The sequence below is a fragment of the Sylvia atricapilla genome, chromosome 3, assembly GCF_009819655.1.
Source record: "Sylvia atricapilla isolate bSylAtr1 chromosome 3, bSylAtr1.pri, whole genome shotgun sequence".
NCBI classification, from domain to species: domain Eukaryota; kingdom Metazoa; phylum Chordata; class Aves; order Passeriformes; family Sylviidae; genus Sylvia; species Sylvia atricapilla.
This window is the reverse complement of record NC_089142.1, coordinates 5,221,957-5,243,517: the sequence shown is the minus strand read 5'-3', so window position 1 is coordinate 5,243,517 and position 21,561 is coordinate 5,221,957. Positions and strand designations below refer to the sequence as shown.

The following is a 21,561-nucleotide window of genomic DNA, read 5'->3' as shown; positions in this document are numbered from 1 at the left end:
CAAGATGGACATACCTTTAGCTGCTGGCTTTATAATATTCTGCCAATTCTAAACAGTTACTGTTTAATAGGAAAGGGCATTAAAAAGCAGGGATGCCTATGGATCAGACAGTGATAGCCCAGTTAAATATTAAAAATAACGAGTGGAAACCACACATGTGGCATCACTAGAGCTTGTATAGTGGCTTTTCATCTCAGCTAAATGAAAGAGGCTTTGTGGATATCGCTCCTAACCCAAGCATGCCACCTTTCACTGCTCACTGCCAGAGATTTGTCGTGTTAAGAGATGGAAAGATTGCCATGAGATGCCCTACCCCTCCATTTTGCATTCAGAATTGATCCTTCAGGCTGTTTTCTCTGCTGGTGCTCCCCTTTCTCAGCATGGCTGCTCCTCTTTCTCACATAAGTCCAAGGAGGATTGTTCTAGCTGCATATCCCAGCACTCCCAAATTACAAAATAACAAACTACAGCTAACACTCATGGCTACCACAGGATAAAAGATCAAATGGATGATTGGAGAGACCTTTGGGAACAATGACTGGGAAGTTTAGAGATGACATGGTCCAGACTGGGCTGAGCACACAGCACACTGACTCGTCTCCTCTCCTCCTCCAAATGCACCTTTAAACCACCACAAAATCCCTGCATTAAGTATATACTTCTTTTGACAGAACTAGAATTCACACAAGGAGAACATTGCCTGGTCCAAGTAATCCCAAGAGATTAACACAGTTTTAACACAAATTTGCCCATGGAATAATTAGGATTGTGGAGAGCAAAGAGGCTGCTCTGGCTGGGTTACTGCTCCCCAGCAGGGCCCAGCCTCAGCTCTGAGCTTTGCTTTTGACAATGGAAATGCAAACTAAACCTGGGAGGAAAAGCCCCTGTGACTATAGTTGTGTTTCTTAAAATAGAAGATTAAACAGTGCAGGAAAACTTAGGGAGAACATGCATCCCACTGTTTTGTTCCTGTATCTCCATCTAGGGTAGTGTGTGAGAAATTAAATTAATTTTATTAGGACTTTGCAATTGGGCAAATACAAAGGCAGAAAAATTCCTAAAGGAATTGCAGAAGCTCACAAAGTCAGTGAAAAATGCTTTCCCAGTGCATTTTTTCAGGTGGGTTGGAAAAGTAGAGTGCCACTAGTAATTCAACCCAAAATAACACCTCTTCAGTGGATACTGAAAGTGGATATGGTAGGAGTTTGGCTGATTAGGAAAGGGAACTTCCATGATTTGACAGATTATAGTGAACCCACAGAAAACTGAATTGACCAAACTATTTTTTCACAGTCCCCCTTCAGATTCCTTGCAAGTCAAACCTGTTCTGTCCCACACCAGCAAGTTCCCTGTGGCTTCTGCCACCTCCCTGAGACCCACCTCATCCACCTCCTGTCCTACCCACCTCTCTGAACCTGTTACCAACACAGGAACCCACAAGAACCTCAGAAATCAAAATCAGTGCTATGTTCTGGCAGATAAAATTATAGCAAAGTTGTAGAAAGTTCAAATGAGTGGAAACTAAAGTTAGACAAATTCAGACTGGTAATAAGACCCAAATTTCAAAGAAAGGTTAATTAGTATCTGTAACCAAAAGTTGTGGTGGATTTTGCTTTCCTGGAAATTTTTAAATAAAGACCAACTGAGAATTTGGGCTTGCTTTTTTTCTCAAAGATTGCCCTCAAGTTCAAATGAGAGCTAATTCGGGGAAATCTTACACCTGGGTTCAAAGCAGATGTTCACATGGGCTTCATTGTACAATAATAATTTAATTTATACATTATACATTCAGAGATTTGCTTATGTCAAACTATTCTTCCCTGTGCCTCATAGATGAAGATTCACCATTGGTAAAAATCCTCACACTCCACAAAAACTCCTTGGACACAGCAGCACCATCAAGTACCACGTGGGTTCTCCCTGAGGGGCCACTCCATCACCCACACACTGCTCCTGTGGACATGGGGAAACTGTCCCGAGCTCAGGAAGGCATCTCCTGCTTTTGCTCTGTTCCCTCTCTCTCTTTTGAGTCAGCTGAAAGCAAATATTAAGAGATTTCCAGATTAGTGTCCCCAAACATACTCTCTTTATGCATATGAAATAGTTCCTTCTCCCTTAATAACATCCTTTGTGAGCCATGTGAAGGTGCACTCCCTCATTTTATCTCATCCATCTTCCTCTCCTTCACTGCCTACATTGTTTGCTTTTGTACAACCACAGAAAACCTGACCCACTTGCATGGCTCTTGCCTTCCATTTTGGTCACCAGTATCAGCCCAGTATCACCAGTATCAAAGCTCTTTGAAATCTGACAGCCAAGCTGGCAGGACACCAGGTTCTTTTCTGCTGAAACATCCATCAAGAAGGGAGGAGATTTGGTCATGTGTAAAATGGGGCCAACAACCATTACTAAACCACTTCAAAAAGGTGTTTTTGAAGCTCTGTTGGGATCTAACACTCCTTTGCTGACCAAATTCAGTGTGGTCAAATTCTGCGTGGACAGAAATGAGAGGAAATTCCACTGAAAACCAAGGCAGCTCCAGCTATTTCTACCTGCAGCATTTTTTACCTCCTGAATTGTATTTATTAGTGTAAAATTTGCAGAATTTAAACCATTCAGCTCCTGAAGGGCACATGATACTCCTTTATTGTACCTTCTACCAAACACAGTCGCAGTCTGAAAAGGACCAAATTCTCCTGCATTTTATGGAACCATTTAAGAAATTCATATTGGCCAATTAATCAAACCCAATTCAATGCAACAAAGACACAAGGCCACAAAGACTTAAGGACAACATCATAGAATCACAGAATGGTTTGTGTTGGAAAGGGCCTTTTAAAGGTCATCTAGTTAACCCTCCTGCCACGGGCAGTGGCATCTTCAACTAGATCATGTCGCTCAGAGTTCCATTCAACCTGGCCTTGAATGTTTCTAGAGATGGGTCATCCACCACCTCTCTGGTGGTGGCCTGTGCCAGTATTTTGCCATCCTCATAGTGATGATTTCTTCATGTCTGATCTAAATGAACTCTTTCAGTTTAAAGCCATTCCCCCCTTGCACTCTCACTCCATGCTCTTGTCAGAAGTCTCGCCCCAGTTTCCTTGTGGGCCCATGAGAGGAGGGGGGTAAATAAGTGAACCTGACCACCCTCTATGTACCAGACAGCTTCACACATGAAGATCCATTTCCTTTCCACATCAGCACACATGTGATCCTGCCTCAGCTGCCATCACTGGCTCCATCCTAGGTGGAAAATTAACAGCAATTCCACAAAGGGAAGAGAGAAATCATCAAACGCCTTTGCAGAAGGACAAAACAAAGAGCTCTATCCCACAGCCTTCCTGTTAGAGGCTTATTGACTTTATTGGGAACACACATCTAGGTAGTGGCTCAGGATCTGTCCCTTTGGAAGTCTGGAATTGAGGACCTGGTTGCCCCACTAACAATTAGCATTCTGTTTACAAAACCCAGCAGAGTCAGTAAGAATAATCATCACAAAACATGCTCAGACTGTGATTCCGGTTTAAGTTAATATAATTTTAATGAGTTCTTCAGAAAAAGCCTGCCACTTATGGAAAATTTCCTTAATTAATATCAGACTCTAAATTAGTAATAAAAAAAGCCCTGAATATCATTTGGTCTCAAGCTGGAACTAAAGTATGTTTTGGCATCATTACTAACTGTTAGCAGCAAGTTCTGGAAACAGATGCAAATCTTGATATGTGTCCTAAATATAAAACACATTGCAAAAAAGGCTCAGATAAAAATATATCTATACATCCACATACATTTGAGTGTGCTATTTCCTGCCTGTATCAGCAACAAATTTATTCCATTTCAAAACATTCCACTTGCTTCATTTCATTACTTTTTAAAACCCCTTATTTCAGGAATAAAACTCCTTCCCTCTGCCTTCATTTTTCCTGTTTATTTCCTCTCCCAACAGCCATTTTAAGTAAATGAAAAGGGCTTAAAGACACTCATTGTAACATTCAAACATCTGAAAATCAGCTTGCTTGTTTTACCACCTAAATATGGGCATAGGTGCCTAATTTGAGGCCACCCACGCTAGAAAAATTTGAGGTAGGGATCATGCAACGCATCTTCTGGACAATTACTCCAATGAGAGATTCAGCCCAGTGGAGAGGCTGCTACTGAAAGCCCACAGATGAGTGCCAAGGTGCTGAGATTCCCAGGTGGCACCAAGTGGGCAGGAGACTAAAAATGGAAAGCCTGCGGTAAACAAAATAAATAGAACCACTGAAAAATAATGAGAAAAAAAAAAAAAAAAAGAGAGAGAGAGAAGGCAAGTTAGAAGTTTAGGGAAGGCAGCAAAATGAGCGAGTTGTTTCTGAAGACCTGAGCTCCCCCAAATCCTTTACTTTGCCTTGACTCAGTTTCACCTTGCAGGGAAAGCACTGAACATTAGCAAGGAGAAACTGAGACAGAGACAACCTTGAGTCTTCTGGCTTCCATTTAATTAAAAAAAAAAGGAGAAGAAGAAGAAGACGAAGACAGAGTGAAAATTGTTACAGTCACCAAGAAAAACATCCCAGCATAGCGAGTGCACCAGAAACCGAGCTGGCTTCTTGGGTTTGCCAAGAGCCTGAGACAATATTGCTGAAGCGTGAACTGCTCATTCATTGCAGGGGCTGCTCACACCACGGCCATGCTGGCAATAGCCACAGCATTAACTGTTTCTCTGCTTCCCACAGCACACAAAGAAGAAAAGAACTGTACTTTGGAGACAGCACTAATGCCTTCCCTTATGAAAGGTCCCATCATGAAATGTGCTTATTGCCCACAACATTTAATCAAGTTAGCAAAAATTAAGGGATGAAAGCATAGCTACTTCCATGACCACAGTTTCTACTTAGTTGCTGTAAAGTTTTCTGAGCTCCTTAGGAGAAGACAAACAATCTTTATTTCTAGAAGTTGTTTCAAAGACCAAATTTGCCCAAAAAGGAAAAATCCTAGTTAAAAAATTATGTGAGTACATGGCACTAGCAAAATCCAAGGTAATTCACACACACAGGGTGAGAAACCCAAGATGACAAACAGTACAGGACCCCAAGAAAAAAAAGCCCATCATGAAAAAAAGTCCGCCTCTTTTTCATTGACAATGCAAATACTAAACCCAGAGGTTCAGCTGGAGCTGATTCCATTCTGTGTGGTTTTTTATTATATGATTTTTAGACTAACAAGAATGAAAATTAAGTTGTGTAAAAAACAAGTATTGTCCCTGATTAGGGCATGGCTGGCATTGCATTTATACTTGCCAGCCATCAGTAAGCTGGAACAACAGGACGGTTTCTTAAATTTTGATTTGAGATGAGGGTCCAGGATGGCCCAAAACATTGTGGTGATTTATCTACAGAGCGAGACAAATTAATGGGAAAGTTTGGCTATACACCAACTAGAAAACAGTGTCAGGGCACATTCTCTGGCTCTAAATCCAGTCAGGATGGTCTGGCCACAGATGCAATGTTAAATCCTGACTCCATAATGGGGTGGCTGACTCTGAGCTGCCCACAGGAGCAGGTTTGGGACTCTGCTCATTTCCAAACCACAGTTGGGACCTGTTTGCAATCGTGCTGGCCAACCCCACTCAAAACCAGCCTCTCTGACAGCTTAACAGTACTGGTATTTAACAGTCCAGCCCTACCACTGTGTAACTGATTGGTGAAGATACCACTTTCTGGCCATTATAGTCTAGAGGGATGGGTCTGCAGACTTCTTTTGCTTAGGGCCTGATCCCAGCATCTCCTTGATCTATCTCATCATGCCCCTACCCAATGGCACAGTAAATATAAAGACAGCAAAGTCCACCCTGCACCCTGTAGGGACTCCAGCTAGTGGGACAGCAATGTCTGGGCATGGTGGCACATCCTCAACTGACAAATACCTAGGAAGGGTCCAGCCCAGGCCTGGAAAAGGCAGGCTTAGTAATTTGTCCTGCTATTTAAATTCAGTTTTAATTTTCTCATTTGTCATGTGGAATCTGTCAAATACAGACAGGATCGTCCACAGTCAGCACTGAATATGTTTGTGGTACACCTGCAGGACAGGTCCTCCAGCACCTGAAGATCTTGACCCTGCAAGTCTCTCTCAATGGTGAAACAAAAAGCAAGAGACTCATATTTAGGCAGAAGAGTGAGCAGGGAAAGTGTAAGGGGAGAAAAAGTCTCCTCATCTTCCCCTTCTCAGGATTCTCAACAAAAGTAAAATCAAGCTCAAACCCTGCAACAGTGGAGAAGGTCGAGGTCAGGGTGAGGTAGGGTTAAACCAGGACTAGAGTGTAATTAGGCTGTGATATGGATATGTTTATGGGACAGTTAAACTGTCTCTTAAATCACCTCAGCAAAGGCAGACTATCAGATCATGCGTGCCTGTACTTGAACTACTCACTTAGGCTTGCTTCAGAGACAAACAGGCTCTTCTCAGGCACTGCCAAGGACCAACACAGATCACCTGCAGACTGGTCAAGGCCTGAAAATGCCAGTTTGTCCCCACTGACTCAAAAGGGTGTTGAGGGTGCATGTCTCAGGAATGGATCTCTGCCCTGGGGACATCCACCCCTCCTTCACCTGCCTGGGAGCAGCTCTCTTTTGACTGCAAGAACAACCCGACCTGTACTCCCTGCTCTGAACCTTCCATGTGGGGAGGACTTGCTGGATCAGCCCCAAATGTTATGTAAAACAGCTGTGATGTATATATTTATATGAATCATATACATTAATTACATAATAGTCACCCATGCTCCCCATCCCACATGCACTTTGGTTATGCATAGGACATAAAGATTGAGTGCATTCACTATGAATCATGCAATAAGACTACATCCCTCAGGCAAACTCTCTCTAAAATGACCCTTTTCTTATATTCCCATGGCTTCCACTACAATATTATTTAATTAAGAATATTAATCTGCTGGGCCACCAACTTTCACTGTCTTCTGGGGAAGTGTGAAGAGACAGACATTTTAAGAAAATATGGGGAATCCTGATCTTTTTATGATCAGAATATTAAGGTAAGGCAATTTCATGGCCTTATGAACTTGTTTCTTTATTTCTTCTTGATATGAACATGAAATTTCTGGACCAGAAAGATCATTGATGCAAAAGTTGCATGAGTGATGCCAGATAATTTTTTTTTTGCTTTGCTTTTCAGCTCATGCTGTTGAAGACTGCCCAAATACCTGGGATGTATCATTCATTAGTTGTAGAGCAGTGCAAACAGAGCACTGACCCCCATTTAGAGAAGAACACTTGCAGTTTGGCAGCCATGGGGATAAATGAGCACGTGCCTGCAGCACGCATGCAAACCTGCCAGTAGGGCAAAGAAATCATCAGAGATACTGACACGACCAGTTCAGCTGCATTGCAGCAGCTGCCTGAGGAACTCCTCGAGGTTGCAGCTTGCTGCCCTTTTCTCCTCTCCCATGGGATGTGGAACTGCATGCGCTGCTATGGCAGCTCCCCACCACGTCCTGTCCTGCAGCCCTAATCCCCTTCTGATGCTCTGGGGTTGAAACACAGGCAATCTCATCACCAAGAATCATGGAATCATTAAGGCTGGAAAACACCATCAGTTCCAACCTAGCAGCACCGTGTTCAACATTAAACTGTGTCCCTAAGGGCCACATCCATGTGCCTTTTGAACACTTCCAGGGATGGTGACTCCATCACTGCCTTGAGCAGCCTGTTCCAATGCCTGACCACCACTTTGGTGAAGAATTTTTTCCGATTATCCAATCTAAACTTCCTCTGGTGCAATTTGAGGCCATTTCCTCTCATCCTGTCACTTGTTACTCAGGAGCAGAGCCCAACCCCCACCTGGCTGTCCCCTCCTGTCAGGAGTTGTGCAGAGCCAGAAGGTTCCCCCTGAGCCTCCTTTTCTCCAGGCTGAGCCCCCCCAGCTCCCTCAGCTGCTCCTCCTCAGACTTGTGCTCCAGACCCTTCCCCAGCTCCATTCCCTTCTCTGGACACGCTCCAGCCCCTCAACTTTTTCTTTTTATGAGGGTCCCAAAACTGAATCTAGGATTCAAGGTGTGCCCTCACCAGTGCCCATCACAAGGGGACAGTCACTTTCCTGGCCCTGCTGCCACACTACTGTTGATAAAGACCAGGTGCCTTTGGTCTTCTTGGCCACCTGGGCGTACTGCTGGCTCACGTATCCATCCCAAGATGGGGAAGAACACCACCACTTTGGCCATAGGATGAGTGTGTTTTTGGTCAAAGGAAAACTATTAAAAGTAGCTCTAGGGCTGCCACTGACAGTAAAAACCAGGAGCCACTCCTGCTTTATTGGATGGAACATTTCCAACATCTGGGTGAGAACCACTTTAGCAGTTGTCCAGGTAAAGCCATGCAGCCTTGTGGAAAGGCTGGGTGATGTGCAATTAGAGCAGATAGGAAGTTCTGTGCCTGTAGGTGTGACAGCCAATGCCTAAGGGGGAGGTTTTACTCATTTTTCCTCCTGCATGATGTAAAGCAACAGGCAGTAAATATGGCATTCATTAAAATGACCTTGTATACTTTTAACAGCCTCGATAATCAGATTTCTGCCACTGTATCGGAAAGCGACTTTTTTATTCAAGGCCTTATAAAACTCTAATTTATCCCTCATGGTTTAGAGATGCCTGAAGTTTTCTATGGATTTTAGTGTTTCTTTGCAGTAATTTTCTACCCTCTTCAAAGTTCTGTTCTCTTCCTAAATATGTATTAAGTAACTGAGTGGAGATTTACATTTCTTTGAGTGTGAGGGATAAACTACTTACTGTACAGGGCAATTTAAAACTTGCATTTCTCTCTCTCTTTAAATATAGGAGGGGTTGGATGCTGCCCTCCCTCCTGTGCCACTGCCAGTGAAACCCTTGAGAAGCACTGTCAGTTTTGCAGCTGAGGCTGCAATGTGCCTCCTTGCATCCTGAGCATCTGAGTGGATCCTTCAGCCAGGAATGCCTCTCTCTAGTTCTGAATAGAGCATTTCTATTCTGAATTTCTATTTCCGTCAGCAAACACTGCACACAACCTCTGGCACTTGTGGAAGATGAAAGTCCCCCTTTTCACTCCTGGATCTAACTGGAAGCAAGATCTCCATGCTGGGAAAAGCTCAGGGCATTTAGGAGGCATCACTCAAGCCCTGGAAAGGCGAAGGACAAGAAGCACGAAGGCAGCTGGCCATAGAGCACAGCAGGAAAGTTCAGTCCACGGCCACACAACGTACACAGCCACGTCTTTTAGTCTCTGCCTGTGCCCACATGCCAGGAGCTCACGTCTGAATACACACAGACAAGCAAGGGCTGCAGGGCAAGCATGCGGCGTGCAGCTGCCAGGTCCCAGCCGAGCCTCTCCTGCAGGTATTGCCGCGGGCAGGATTGCAAAAATAACCCATTCGACAACACAGACCATCAGGAGGCTCTGACTCAAAGGGAACCTGTTTCGGGCCAAACAAAGCATTTCCTCAGCATCAAGCCGATCGAGTTTTTTGACCCAAGTCAGGGCGTTGCATGGAGAGCCCGCAGGAACCTGCTCCAAACCCCTCTAGCCCTCGGCCCACGTGGAGATCTTTGGCATCTCTGTGAAGGCAGAGTGCATTAGGGCTGCAGAGGGGTTTGCAGCTGTTTGTTTGAGAAACAAAGCTTCCCTCCTCCAGGATGAAAGAAATCAAGGAGTCTATGCTAATCAAATCCTCCATGCCTGCTGGCTGCAGTTCAGCTTGTCAGGGATGCAGCTCAGTGGAGTGATCAACATTGCCAGTGCTATGAGCTTGGTGGAAAGGGGAAAACACAACAGCAAGAAATTCACCTGGCTGGGAATCAAACAGGTGTATGGCAGCAGCATCCAAGATTATAATAATATCTTGCAAACATGCAAAAAATAGATGTAATAAGACTGATTCTTTGGTTTTCATTAATGAATCATAAAGGCTCTCTTTACATTACACATGCTTTTTTGGCATACGCTGCTAATATTTCCACACTTGCAAGGTTGGAGTTTTAAGACTGAGCCTCCCTCCCCTAAGGTTCCTCATTTTTGGCAAGAGGTACAAGGTGACTGTGTGCCATGACAGGCTCTCTCTTACTTTGGGGCAATCAGATTACTTTACACAGATGGTTTTATCACTGAGACCATTAGAGGTGAATTGCGCAATATATAAATGTGCATTTGTTGGGTAAAAAAAAGTCTGAGTTCCACGCTACTGTCTTGTCTATGTTCCTAAATGTATTTCCCCTCTCCTGCATCATTCCAAAGCACATTTGTCCAAACTTTACCTTTAAGTGACTCAGCTTGTTTCTGATAGGCCTCTTAAGTACATATTAACCAAGGAAACAGTTTTTCTTAAACTACTGGATTGAAATGCAGGAGAATGAACGTCAGCTTTAGAAGAAAAATAAAGGCATCTATCTGTCAGGATGCCTAACAATATACACACCACAAAGGTAAAGTACCAAAAAATAGAGAGCATAACACGTACTTCAAAACACAGAATCACAGAATGGTTTGGGTTGGAGGGGACCTTAAGATCATCTTGTTCCAACCCCCCTGCCATGTGCAGGGACACCTTCTACTAGGCCAAGTTGCTCCAAGCCCCATCCGACCTGGCCTTGAACACTTCCAGGGATAGGGCAGCCACAGCTTCTCTGGGCAGCCTGTGCCAGTACCTAATTACATGCAAGTAAGCATTCATTTGTAGGGGAAATTTAAAAAATAAAAAAAAAAAAAAGAGAGAGAGAGAATTTGTTCAAAGAATCATGTTCACATTTGAAAATAATCTGATCTGAATCTGAAATGGACTTAAAATTATTTAAGAGAGGCATGCTCAGAGCAACATAGCAGCTCTTCCAAACTTAATAAAAAAAAGAGGGATTTTGAATCCTGCCTGCCATGCAGGAACCCTGGTACCACTGTTGAGGTTTGCTCTCCTTGCCAAGGTTTGTCTGAGGCCACTGGGGCAGCCGCTGCTAGTCCTGTTCCTCTCTGCACAATTGTTTTAGGGAAAACAGAGTCTTTACCTGAGAGGCGTCTGGGCACATCGGTAATGGCTGGAAGTCCCGTGCCTCGAGTGGAGGACAGGGGAGTTGTGGAGTGAATGGACGGTGAAGTCATCTGGCTCAAGTAGGATGGGTAAGACTGGTCATAGGACCATGGCGGGGATGACTGCGCCTGCCTGGGGTCTAGGGGGAAAATAAAAACAAACAAACAAAAAAGAAAGAGATTTTTTTAAAAAAAGGAAGAAAAATGGTAGGGTATCAACAGCCTAACTGGAAGAAATGGGATTACTGAACATACGCACATCAGTAGTACGAGGAGTGAGAATGTAATGAAATACAACTTGCTCCTCAACACTCAGCCCTTTCAAGTCTTGGTCTGTGCTTTTCCCCCCCAAGAACAATTTCTGTAGGAAATGAACAAACCAGAGAGCAGAGTTTTAAAAGATCTGGAAGCTGTGATGTAAATTCCTGGTGTCTGTCTTCCAACATGTTATACCAAGAGTTACTAGTCCTCAAGGAATCAGAAAAAGAAGCAGAAAACGAGGATGAGCCTCAGATCTGATCTTAGGAAGTGGACTCTATGGAGTCATGGAATTACTACATTTGGAAAAGACCTCTAAGATCCCTGAGCCCAGCACTGCCAGATCCCCTGCTAAACCACATCCCTAAGCATCACAGCTACAAGTTTTCTGAACACTTCCAGGGATAGTGACTCCACCACTTCCCTGGGCAGCCTGTTCCAAAGCCTAAGCAACCTTTCAGTGAAAAAAATTTTCATAAGATCCAATCTAAATCTCCCCTGGCACAACCTAAGGCTGTTTCCTTCAGAGGTGGGTAGACTCTACAGTCAGCACTTGGAATGTCTGTCAAGCTGTTATCCAGTTCAAACATCACACAATAGCGTTTTCAGTGCTGAAAATACTCGCCAAGGAGAAAAATGTTATTGATCTTATCAGCATCCATCAAAAAAAGTCACATTTGGATGCTGGCCCAATTACTTACAGTACCCTCAATTACAAAATATGAAAAAAAATGGTTTGGGATAACTATTGGAAGCTAATGATACCTTTCAAAGTATTTGCAACAGCTCACTATGAAGGAAATTATTTTTAGGGTAAACACAATAAATTTTTTTCTGAAGTACTGGTAGAAGGAGACCTAGTTTTACTTACTGATGTTTGGATTTATAAACCATTTACCCTCAGTTAATATCTGGTGATAAAGATACCACTGAATACCTCATAAATTATGATTTTTATTTCCTTGTATTGACAAAAACAACACACTTTCAACCCCAAAGTCTGTTTGGGGCACTGCACAATAAATAGAAAACTATCTCTGAACCAGCCCACAGAAATTGTAGCACATCCCTTCAAATCCTGCCCAGTATTTTCAGGGAAGCACATCAAGTCTATTCAATTTGGAGAACCTGCTCTATCAGAACACTGTGCTAAAGCCCTGCTTTGCAGACAGAAATGTGACAGCCACATGGCATAAGCAAAGGCTCGTTTTCAGGAAATTCAACCTTTTTTTTTTCCTTTTTTTAATTCCTTTCCCTACTCTTCCACACAGCAAAACCTTGTCGTTTCAGCTACTTCTTGTTTATTATTTCTCTTCAGACATGATTTGTTTGAAGAAATGTCTGGAAAGCAGATACTTCCTTGAAGCAAAATAACTATATAGATATATATAAAAAACCCAACCTTCCAATTTAATTTTAAGAGGATTTTCCTGGAGTTTGTCATTTATATTAGAGCTGAGTAATATAAATGGTTAACATAAACTTCTCAGAAATCCAAAGGACACTTGATCATTAAATGTAATGAACTTCTTTGTTTTAACAATTTCAAGGCCAGGGTTGTATAGATTGGCATGGATTCAAATCAGACTGACTGCTCATTGTTACATCTGATATTGACATATTTCTCTGCCTCATTCCACTATGACAATTCACCATACAGTCAGTGGTAAATGATCTTGAAGTGGGAACAGAAAGCCTAGGCTTGCTGGAAAAACAATCTTAAAATTAATGGTGTGTTAGGAACACAGTCTCAAATCCAAGATCCTTCAAACTCCAAGACCTTTTCAATTTCTGCTTCTGAATTGAAAACAGGGCCCCTAAAGCTTTGGGTTTAGGTCACCTCCAGTGATAGGAGGAAATAAGATAGCAGGTAAAGGTTGGGGAAAAAAAAATCATAGTAGAGGATGTTTTTATATCATTTTTGTCTAAGACGGTAGAAAGCTCCAAAAAAGAGGTGCCTTTCGTGCCACTCCTGGTAGTGTAATCCTCATGGCACAAGAACTTGTGAGCATCTCTGGCACTCTCATCACTTTGAACACCCATGCTAGACTTGGTTTTACACTTAACACCCTTAATCCAGCAACTGTGAATATCTGTGTGGACACAAGAATGATAGCAAAATGTGTTCTTTCAAAGGCTCATATGGTATTTCAAAATACTGCACTATCAGAAGCAGAATATGGGGCTGGATGGACCATCACTTGACCCCATACATATGATATATAGTCTTTCAACATCTACCTCAAATACATCAGCCTTCCCAGGGAATAGGAAATAATGAGGAGGAAAATCTTTAACCAAATTGAACATTACATGACTCATCAGAGCTCAGTGACTGAGGAGAAGGTCACAGTACCCCAGGCCAGAGGGTTCCTGTGATCCCTCCATACCAACGCATGGCTGAGGTCATGGTCAAGGCAGGGTGGAAATTATTGCCCTGAGGCTGACAGGCTCAAGGTATCTTTGACCCGTTAGGAAACCGGAAAGTGAAAATACAAGTTTCACCAGATCCCAGAGCAAATGCCCTAAAGCCAACCCTTGCTGCCTGATGGCAGTCAAGGTTTGCATGGACATGAGAGAAGAGAGTGGTGAAACACTGTCGCTTGCCAAGTCAAAGGTGACCTATGAGCCCACAGGGCAAACGCCACTGCTCAGCAGCATTGCCTAATTCTTAGGCAATGCCTCGAGACAGAGCCCAAAGCTGCCCCAGATGGTCCCTGAAGGTGTGCATGCAGCTCATGTGGCACCCTCTGGTTCATGTGGACATGGTCCTTGCAATGGTGCTGGAGCACTGGGGCCCACCAGACCATTTCTTCTGGTCCCACACAGCATCAAAACTCCTGGGGGAAGGAGGGGCACCACATGGATGTGCCAGCTGCCACAACATCACTTCCAGGGCAGATCCACACAGATGCTTCTGAGGCAAACACGAGGCCCTAAAGAGGGTCCTTCCTCCTCCTTCCTCTGCCCCAGAAGGGGTGGGATGACCATTTACCACATACTGTTGGGGAAGCAACTATGAGGTGATTTGTGAGAGGTTTTCCTTGGCCTCCTACACCACAGGCCAGCTTCCCTACTGTCTCTGGCTGGTGGACACCCACATATCTGCAGGATCCATCACCCAAAGCACCACATGCTCTGCAGGCACAGCACATCTTCCCATCACAAAAAGCCCAGAACAGATGAGAAACCTTAAAGCTCTGAGGCAGAGTGCATGTGGATTCCTCCCTAAAGGAATCCCTCCAAAACAAGGAAAAATACTTAATATAGAAATAAAGTGAACTGCCCAGGAGAAAGCCACGCACATTCCCATATGGCAGCCATGGGGAAGGGCTAACAGAGCATTCAACAACACTGAAGGAGTCAGAGGGCCACTCTGAGCTGGCACTTACACTCGAAAACTTTGGAGTGATTACTAAGAGCAGTCCTCCTTTTGTAAACATCTCTGTTATGCCTGCGTGGGTGTGAGGGGAAGTGCGGCTCTCAGCGTATTCCTTCACAGCAGGGCACATTGTGGGTATGCTGAGACAGCCTGGGCACAGTTCAGCTGAAACAAATCAGCAGGGCGAGGCCTAAACTCGTGCACAAACAGCTCCATCCTGTTTGCACTTCCAGGTGAACCTCCACAAAGCAGGAAATGTTTAGTGTTACACATTATTTTGCATCTAGGTTTTGCTGTCACATTTATAGTCATGGGACATATGCAGAGTTCTTGACCTTTGTTGTCTCTGACTGATTGCATTAAATGGACGGTGGATGTTGATGCTTAATAGACAATAAAAGTCTTTAAAACTTCGTCCAAGAATAGATGCACCATATAAAACTAAAATTATAAAGGAAAGAATGAAAAAGCCCATCTAGTGACCTATTCCCCCACCAGCGATATTGGCTTTCCAGTATCACAACTTCTCTTCTTCCAACAGAAATCATCATAGGATCTTTTGGGTTGAAAGGAACCTTAAAGATCATCCAACCCCCTGACACGCAGAGGGACACCTTCCATGTTCTGAGGTGCCAATGGAGAGAAGAAAAAACCTGAAAATATCCCTGAAGAACAAGTTTTGCTACTACTTTGGCATTGCATTGTGAAGCACACTGATTTTCTATAGGAAAAAAACAATTCCCCCTTTTTCCAAGCTGAGTTACATGACTAGAGCATGATCAGAAGCTGGCAGGTCCTCGGTGGCACTGTCTGTAATACGCAGACATAACATGCATCACGGTCTCATTTAAACCCAGCCATCAGCTCTAGCTCTGGCTATTGCTGGTTGGATTAGTGCTACTGCCAATAGTAAAAAACAAGCTGTCTGGAGCTATCTCTGGTAAACACTAAGAGCAAATATCCTCACTTCTGATCTTAACAAAGCCAAGATGACTTTCTGCATGAGTAACCCAACTATTGTTCTAACACCAACCCCCTCAGCAAAACAACAACAGCAAAACACAACCTTCCTCTCTTCTCTAACTCTTTCTTAGGCATCTTTAAAAGCCCAGGGCTTCATCTGAATTGACAAATTCAATCAACAAAGTCAAATCCAGTGGAGTTACACCCCAATGTAGGAGAAAAGTAATTGAGACCAGATTTTGGCCTGAAGAACCTCTAAATCCATTTCTCCTCCCACCCTTCCAAGAGTCATATTTTTGAAATGAAAAAAAAAAAGATAAACTCAAAAAATCATGCCAGTGGGCAGCTAAGTTTTAAAAGGGGGGGGGGGGGGGTAGAGGGAAATTATCCCCCCTCCACCCACCTCCACAGGAAATAAAGTTAAAAGAATAATAGGAGGGATGCAAGCTTTATGAAATCGAGGTCCACAATGGCAACTTGCCAGTCAACCAGAGGATGCAATCAATTTGCATAAATTTACAGCAAGTTACAGCAGATTCATCTTGCACTGTCCATGAAATCAGTTGCTGTCTGCAGTGAAGGTATATCCCATCACCACCTTCCTTTTAAGCCAGCTCTGAAGACTTTAAATCTGTTTAAAATGCAATGAGAAATGGAAGCATAAAGTGCTGAAGTGCATGGAGAAGGGAAGAGGAAGAGGGAAAAAATGAAGGTTTCACAGGACTTGTCTTTGACGGCTGTTATTTAAGTGATGAAAGTCACAGGTTGCCTATAGATCAGCCAGTGCCACAGTGGTGATGGAGCATGAAACCTCACTTAACTCCCACTTTGCTGTCCCCACAGCCCAGCTGATGGGATCCTCACACTGACCACATTCCTGCCACTACACCCGTGGCTTTTCCAGGCCTACAGAAACCAATTCTCACCAGTTGCATATTAAAAAAACAAACAAACAAACAAACAAGTTTTCCTCATCTCACACTGGAACACTGATGCAACAGCTCAGTGTCTGAATGGGAATGTAATTGGATACTTGAACAAGTTGCATGAGCCCATTAGGGAAAGGGGAAAAAAAATAAAAAAAGCAAATATACCAGTAACCAAATGTGAATGGACAGGATTCCTGATTTACGGGCAGCAAGCAGGGTTCAAATTGGATCTGCACTGCCTCAGCAAAGGCAGCTGCTTATTGGACCATTTGTTTTTTAATCACCCTTCAATGTAGCTTTTGCTGAATCCTAGTTAAAATGCCATGTTGAATAAGGGCAACTCTGTGCCTTGTTCTGCTACAGCCCGATCCTGTGGTAGGTTAAGGACTGTGCTGTGATTTGCACAACCTGTACTCTGATACACCAGGAAAATAAACACAATCTAGACAGAGAAAAGAAATATAAAAGTGAACCCTAAAATGCTGAGTTCTTTCAGACTCAGGTGTGGGTGAGCCAGGCTTTAAATAATATGTCTGTTTAATCATGCAATAGCTATGCAAGGCCTCAAGTGGAAGAAAGCAAAACGTTTATGTGCTTACTAGCAATAATACAGATTTTGTATAGGAAACCAGTATTTACTGTTCTAGTTATTAGAAATTTATTGTTTCCCCTAAATAATAACTGTGTAAAAAGATAATGAAACCATGGTATTTCTAAAGGAATACTTGGTTAATTCCCAAAATGGTCATTTAAAAATCCTGTTTTTCAGACAGAAGGGTCTATTCCCCTTTTAACATATATTGAAGCAGTGCTTATGTTAAGAAGCCAGTGGTATTCCGAATATTCCACTACAATAAGGAAACTGGTGTTGAAAGACAGCCCAAGCACCTCACTCCCTACCACCACACTGAGTAGGAGGATGTTCAACAATTTCCAACTCAACACCTGATCAAAGGGTGCCTCGTCCATGGCATCATCTTTATCTCTCCTTGACGTGGTTTGTGTAGCAAAGAGTACCCATCCATCCCACCAGAAGGATCCCAGAACAGGGACTGTCTGCAAAAAAGCATCCCAGCACTTTGGTGGAACATCAGAGCACATTGAGTTTTATAGATTACAGTCAAGGTCCCAAAGAGCACCCAAAAGCCTGATGGAAAGCCAGTGCAATTCCCAGAGCTTCCCATGTAACATGCTCACACCAATCACCTAATTAAATGGGATGGCCACCAGAGAGCAAATGGCGGTCTGGCTCTTGGACTTTTCTAAACTGAGGAGGGAAAAGGGTTCGGAAACAACATCAGAAATACTGTATCAGACCACTTATTCACTAAAGTCTTCACCATTTGGGGGAAATGAGAGCAATTTGGAATTATAATGTATGCCATAACCTTGAATTTATTCAAAAACAAAAGCACATAATCCACAAGAGATGGGAAATACAGCCTGCATCCCCCAGCTCAGCTTATTTCCCTCTGCCCTACCAGCAACACATCTTCCCTCTCTCAATGGAGTCTCAGCTGGTGCTTTGAACTGCTGCCTTAAATTTGTAGAGAAAGCAGGGAATTCCACCCAGCTTTGTTTCCAGTCAGGCTTATTGAAAGCTCATCTGAAGTTTTCATCTCCCAGATCTGTAAATACTGCTGCTGCCTCATAATGAGGTAGAGAAGTAGTCTATTAATCAAAGCCAGCAGAATATTTTCTACAGGAGGCATTTATGTGAATGAGAGCAGCATATGAAGTTACACTTAGTTAGGAAGAAAATTACAAGATCTCAGTTCTTGTGCTTCAGGGCATAAGCTGATCACCAGATGGGGTCAGGAAGAATTTCACCCTCTTTCGTTCCTAGATATAGTGTTGCACAATAGGTAAACTATGGAGGCACAAGGAAGAAGGAAAAAAACTACTTATAGCCTGGATTTTCCCCCTGCTTTCTTGGGAACTATGTCTACAAACATCGCCAGACAGAAGGCTTGGTTAGAAAAAAATATTGTGTTTTAGTTCGGCAGTTCTTACCCAGAAAATTAAATGCACAAGAGCCCTGACTTCACATGTCCAATGAACAAAACATGAAGCCTAGCCAAAAAAACCTGCTCTGGGAAGCTGGGGGGCAGCGGGTACCATGTAATGGGTGCAATCAACATATTTAATATATTATAAACATTTTACACTAGTTAAAGTGAGACTTCGAGATCTGGGAGAACTTTGCCACAGCTCATGGGAACAATTATTTTGTTGCAATTCCTTGAGCACTTTGGGTTCAAACTAACTCATTTATTCTCTTTCTTAGTGCAAATTAATAAACCGGTTGAACTTAAAAAAAGAAGGAAAAGAAAGAAGAAGAAAGCCACAACACTTTGTTAAAACCACTGAGTTTCAGCTGGTATCATGTCAAAACCACTTGAAACATGAAACTAGAAATCTTCCTAGGTTGACTCAAAGACTCTGTCTATACTAGGAGTGCTTTACCAGGAAAGGAATACTGGTGTATAATGCTGAAAAGAGACTCTGCTGTGGATGCAACTGCAGCAGCAGAAGTGAGTATTAAACGGGTCTAGGGAATTGAGCCAAGAGCTTTGTTGACAGACTTGCATCTAGGTGAAGTTCTTCAACGGTTCTAACAACTGGTCAGGAGTAACACCTCTTTACATCCTGGATAGACACAAACATGTCAGCACAAATTTAGAATCTAGAAATGCCCAGAGTTAGATAGAAGTTGTTTTGAAACTCTTTTGAAAAAATTAACCAGCTCTGGCTTTAGAAAAAACACATTGGTTTATTTTGTAGGTTTCACAGTTTTGCTGCAAACTTCTGGCATAGCTGCAGTCAAACATCTTATTTTGGTCTTCTAATCTGTGACACATGGTGGGTGCTTTATGATTTCTCTCAGCACAAAGAAATCTGTCTCTCAGCATGCAATCATAAATGTTGCATACAACCCTCACAAGCAACCTTTGGAGATTTCTCCATAACCCAGTTCATTTGTTGTTACCGTGGTCAGCACTGGTTGTGGAAGGAAACCACCATGTGAGAAGATTGTATTATTACTCCGATAAAAGGACCATTAAGTGCTGGCTGCTTCCCTTAACACGAGTGCAAAATAACAAGGCTGAATAAAAATGTTCATTCTATTGTACACTAAAGGTACTATTGCAACACAGAGAAGGCAGAGCAACGTGGCAGTTAGAATTTCACCAGATCCCTACTCAAATGACCTGGATTGACTATTTTAGATTTATGGCAAAAAGATATTAAAAAAAAAAAAAAAAGAAAAAGAAAAGAAAATACATTTTCAGCTTCCAGCACTACAGAAAAATCCACTTCCCACCTAGCTTTGGTTGGAGAACATCCCCCACTCTGTAACAGCCTCTTTGACTGCAGCTGAGACACAAATATCCATAAGCAATTGCTACCAACGCCTGTGCAAGTCAAACCTATGGTTCTGTCTCTTACCTGTAATCTGACTCTGTCCTTGTGGATTAAAAGGACTTGGTGCAGAGTTCAGAGAGGGCCGTGGGCTCTGGGTCGGGACCCCTACTCTCATACTGGGATGAGGAATGCGCCCTAAATCACTGAGGCGTTCAGAGAACAAACTAGGTTTAGAGTCATCAAGCTTCTGTCTGTGCCCTGGAAACAGCAAATCATAAAATAAAAGCGTTAATAACAAGATTTAGTAATTTAACACACCCCCAAAAAAACCCCAAAATGGTCTCTAAGGACCTGTTATTAGATTTAATGGATTTACAGGTATCTCAACTACCCCCAATGACTGAAACATTGTGAGGGGGTTTGTTGTGCTGGTGAAAGCATTATCAAGCACTTCTGTGCCCATATACATGTAACATATTACAATTTGGGTCAAAATTAGCACTTATTAGGACACTCACACAAGGACTTTTTTCTTTTTTCTATTTTTTTTTCTTTTTTTTTTTTATTTTCTGCTTTAACTAGCCAAGGTAGTTAGAGGCACACTTTAACACTCCTTTCCAAAAGCAAGCCTCATATGTATATACAACATATCAACTGGGACAATTACTCCATGCCTGGCTTATAGGTTGTGGGTTTTTGCTAAGAAAATCCAAACTTTTCTTCTCCCCTTATTTTTTTTTCTTTAACTCTGTTGTAGTTAGTCATTAGCTTTCATTCCTCTGGGAGATTTTCCACAAAGTAATTAGCCCCTGTCAGTTGAAAAGAGCAATATCCAAGGAAAACCTCAAAGGCTGCTGGCCAGAACTGGCCCTACACACCCTTGCATGGTCAGCCTTGCCAGTGCTCCTACTGGACTCACCCTAAACAGGCCAACTGCCCCTGGATATATTTAGAAAACTCATTTAGGGGTGTTTGGCTGTCAAAATATGAAGGGGAGAAAATGGCAAAAGCACTGGGATGCCCCCAATGGTCCTGCTCATGTTATAATTGAGATGTTTCAAGAGCAAGGGCTTTGCTTCTCTAATGGTTGTAGTTGTAGTTTTGCTCCTAGGTTTAATTTCTTTACAAAGGATGCTCCTTGTTCACTGGTGCCTTCTAATGTGAGGTGCAGAAGGTGTTATTTCTATCATTCAGCACACGGAGAAACAGGCCTGCATAGAGATTAAGGACAGGACTAATTTTACTTAACTTCAGCCATTCATAAATCAGGCATCTAGTCTAAACTCTTCTAATGTAGACTTCCTCTTCAGTTAATGGAAAGAAATAGCTACTTCCAGAGGGCAATTCATCTCATTTGTCTCTGACACTCGCCTTAAAATCGCATGATTCACCTCCTGAATTTGCTTTCTCTTCCTTCTCTGATCAGAGAGGGAGCACACATGACTGGTCTAATTAGACACCCTTGTCATTAGTCTACATTAAATGGAATGAAGCTTACACTAAGTTACAGATCAAGGTCACAAAAAAAGCCTTTAGCAGAGCTGAAAGGGGGCCCCAGATGCCTTGATTTCAACCCAGAACTACCTCTGCCTCCATGCCCATAAGCAGTGCTGGGGCACTGACA

The 21,561-nt window shown here is 42.9% G+C and overlaps 1 protein-coding gene across 2 annotated transcripts in view; it reads right to left on the bottom strand.

Moving 5' to 3' along the window:
* Positions 1-21,561, bottom strand: part of RUNX2 (RUNX family transcription factor 2) — a 94,162-nt gene that overhangs the window by 19,323 nt on the left and 53,278 nt on the right. Inside the window, exons 5-6 of one of the 2 annotated variants that reach the window (XM_066314692.1) lie at positions 20,022-20,195; positions 11,018-11,179 (exon numbers count right to left, since the gene is read on the bottom strand). In XM_066314692.1, coding sequence (XP_066170789.1) covers positions 11,018-11,179; positions 20,022-20,195 — 336 coding nt within the window. The remainder of the gene's footprint in view (positions 1-11,017; positions 11,180-20,021; positions 20,196-21,561) is intronic. The other variant, XM_066314693.1, reaches the window with a different exon arrangement.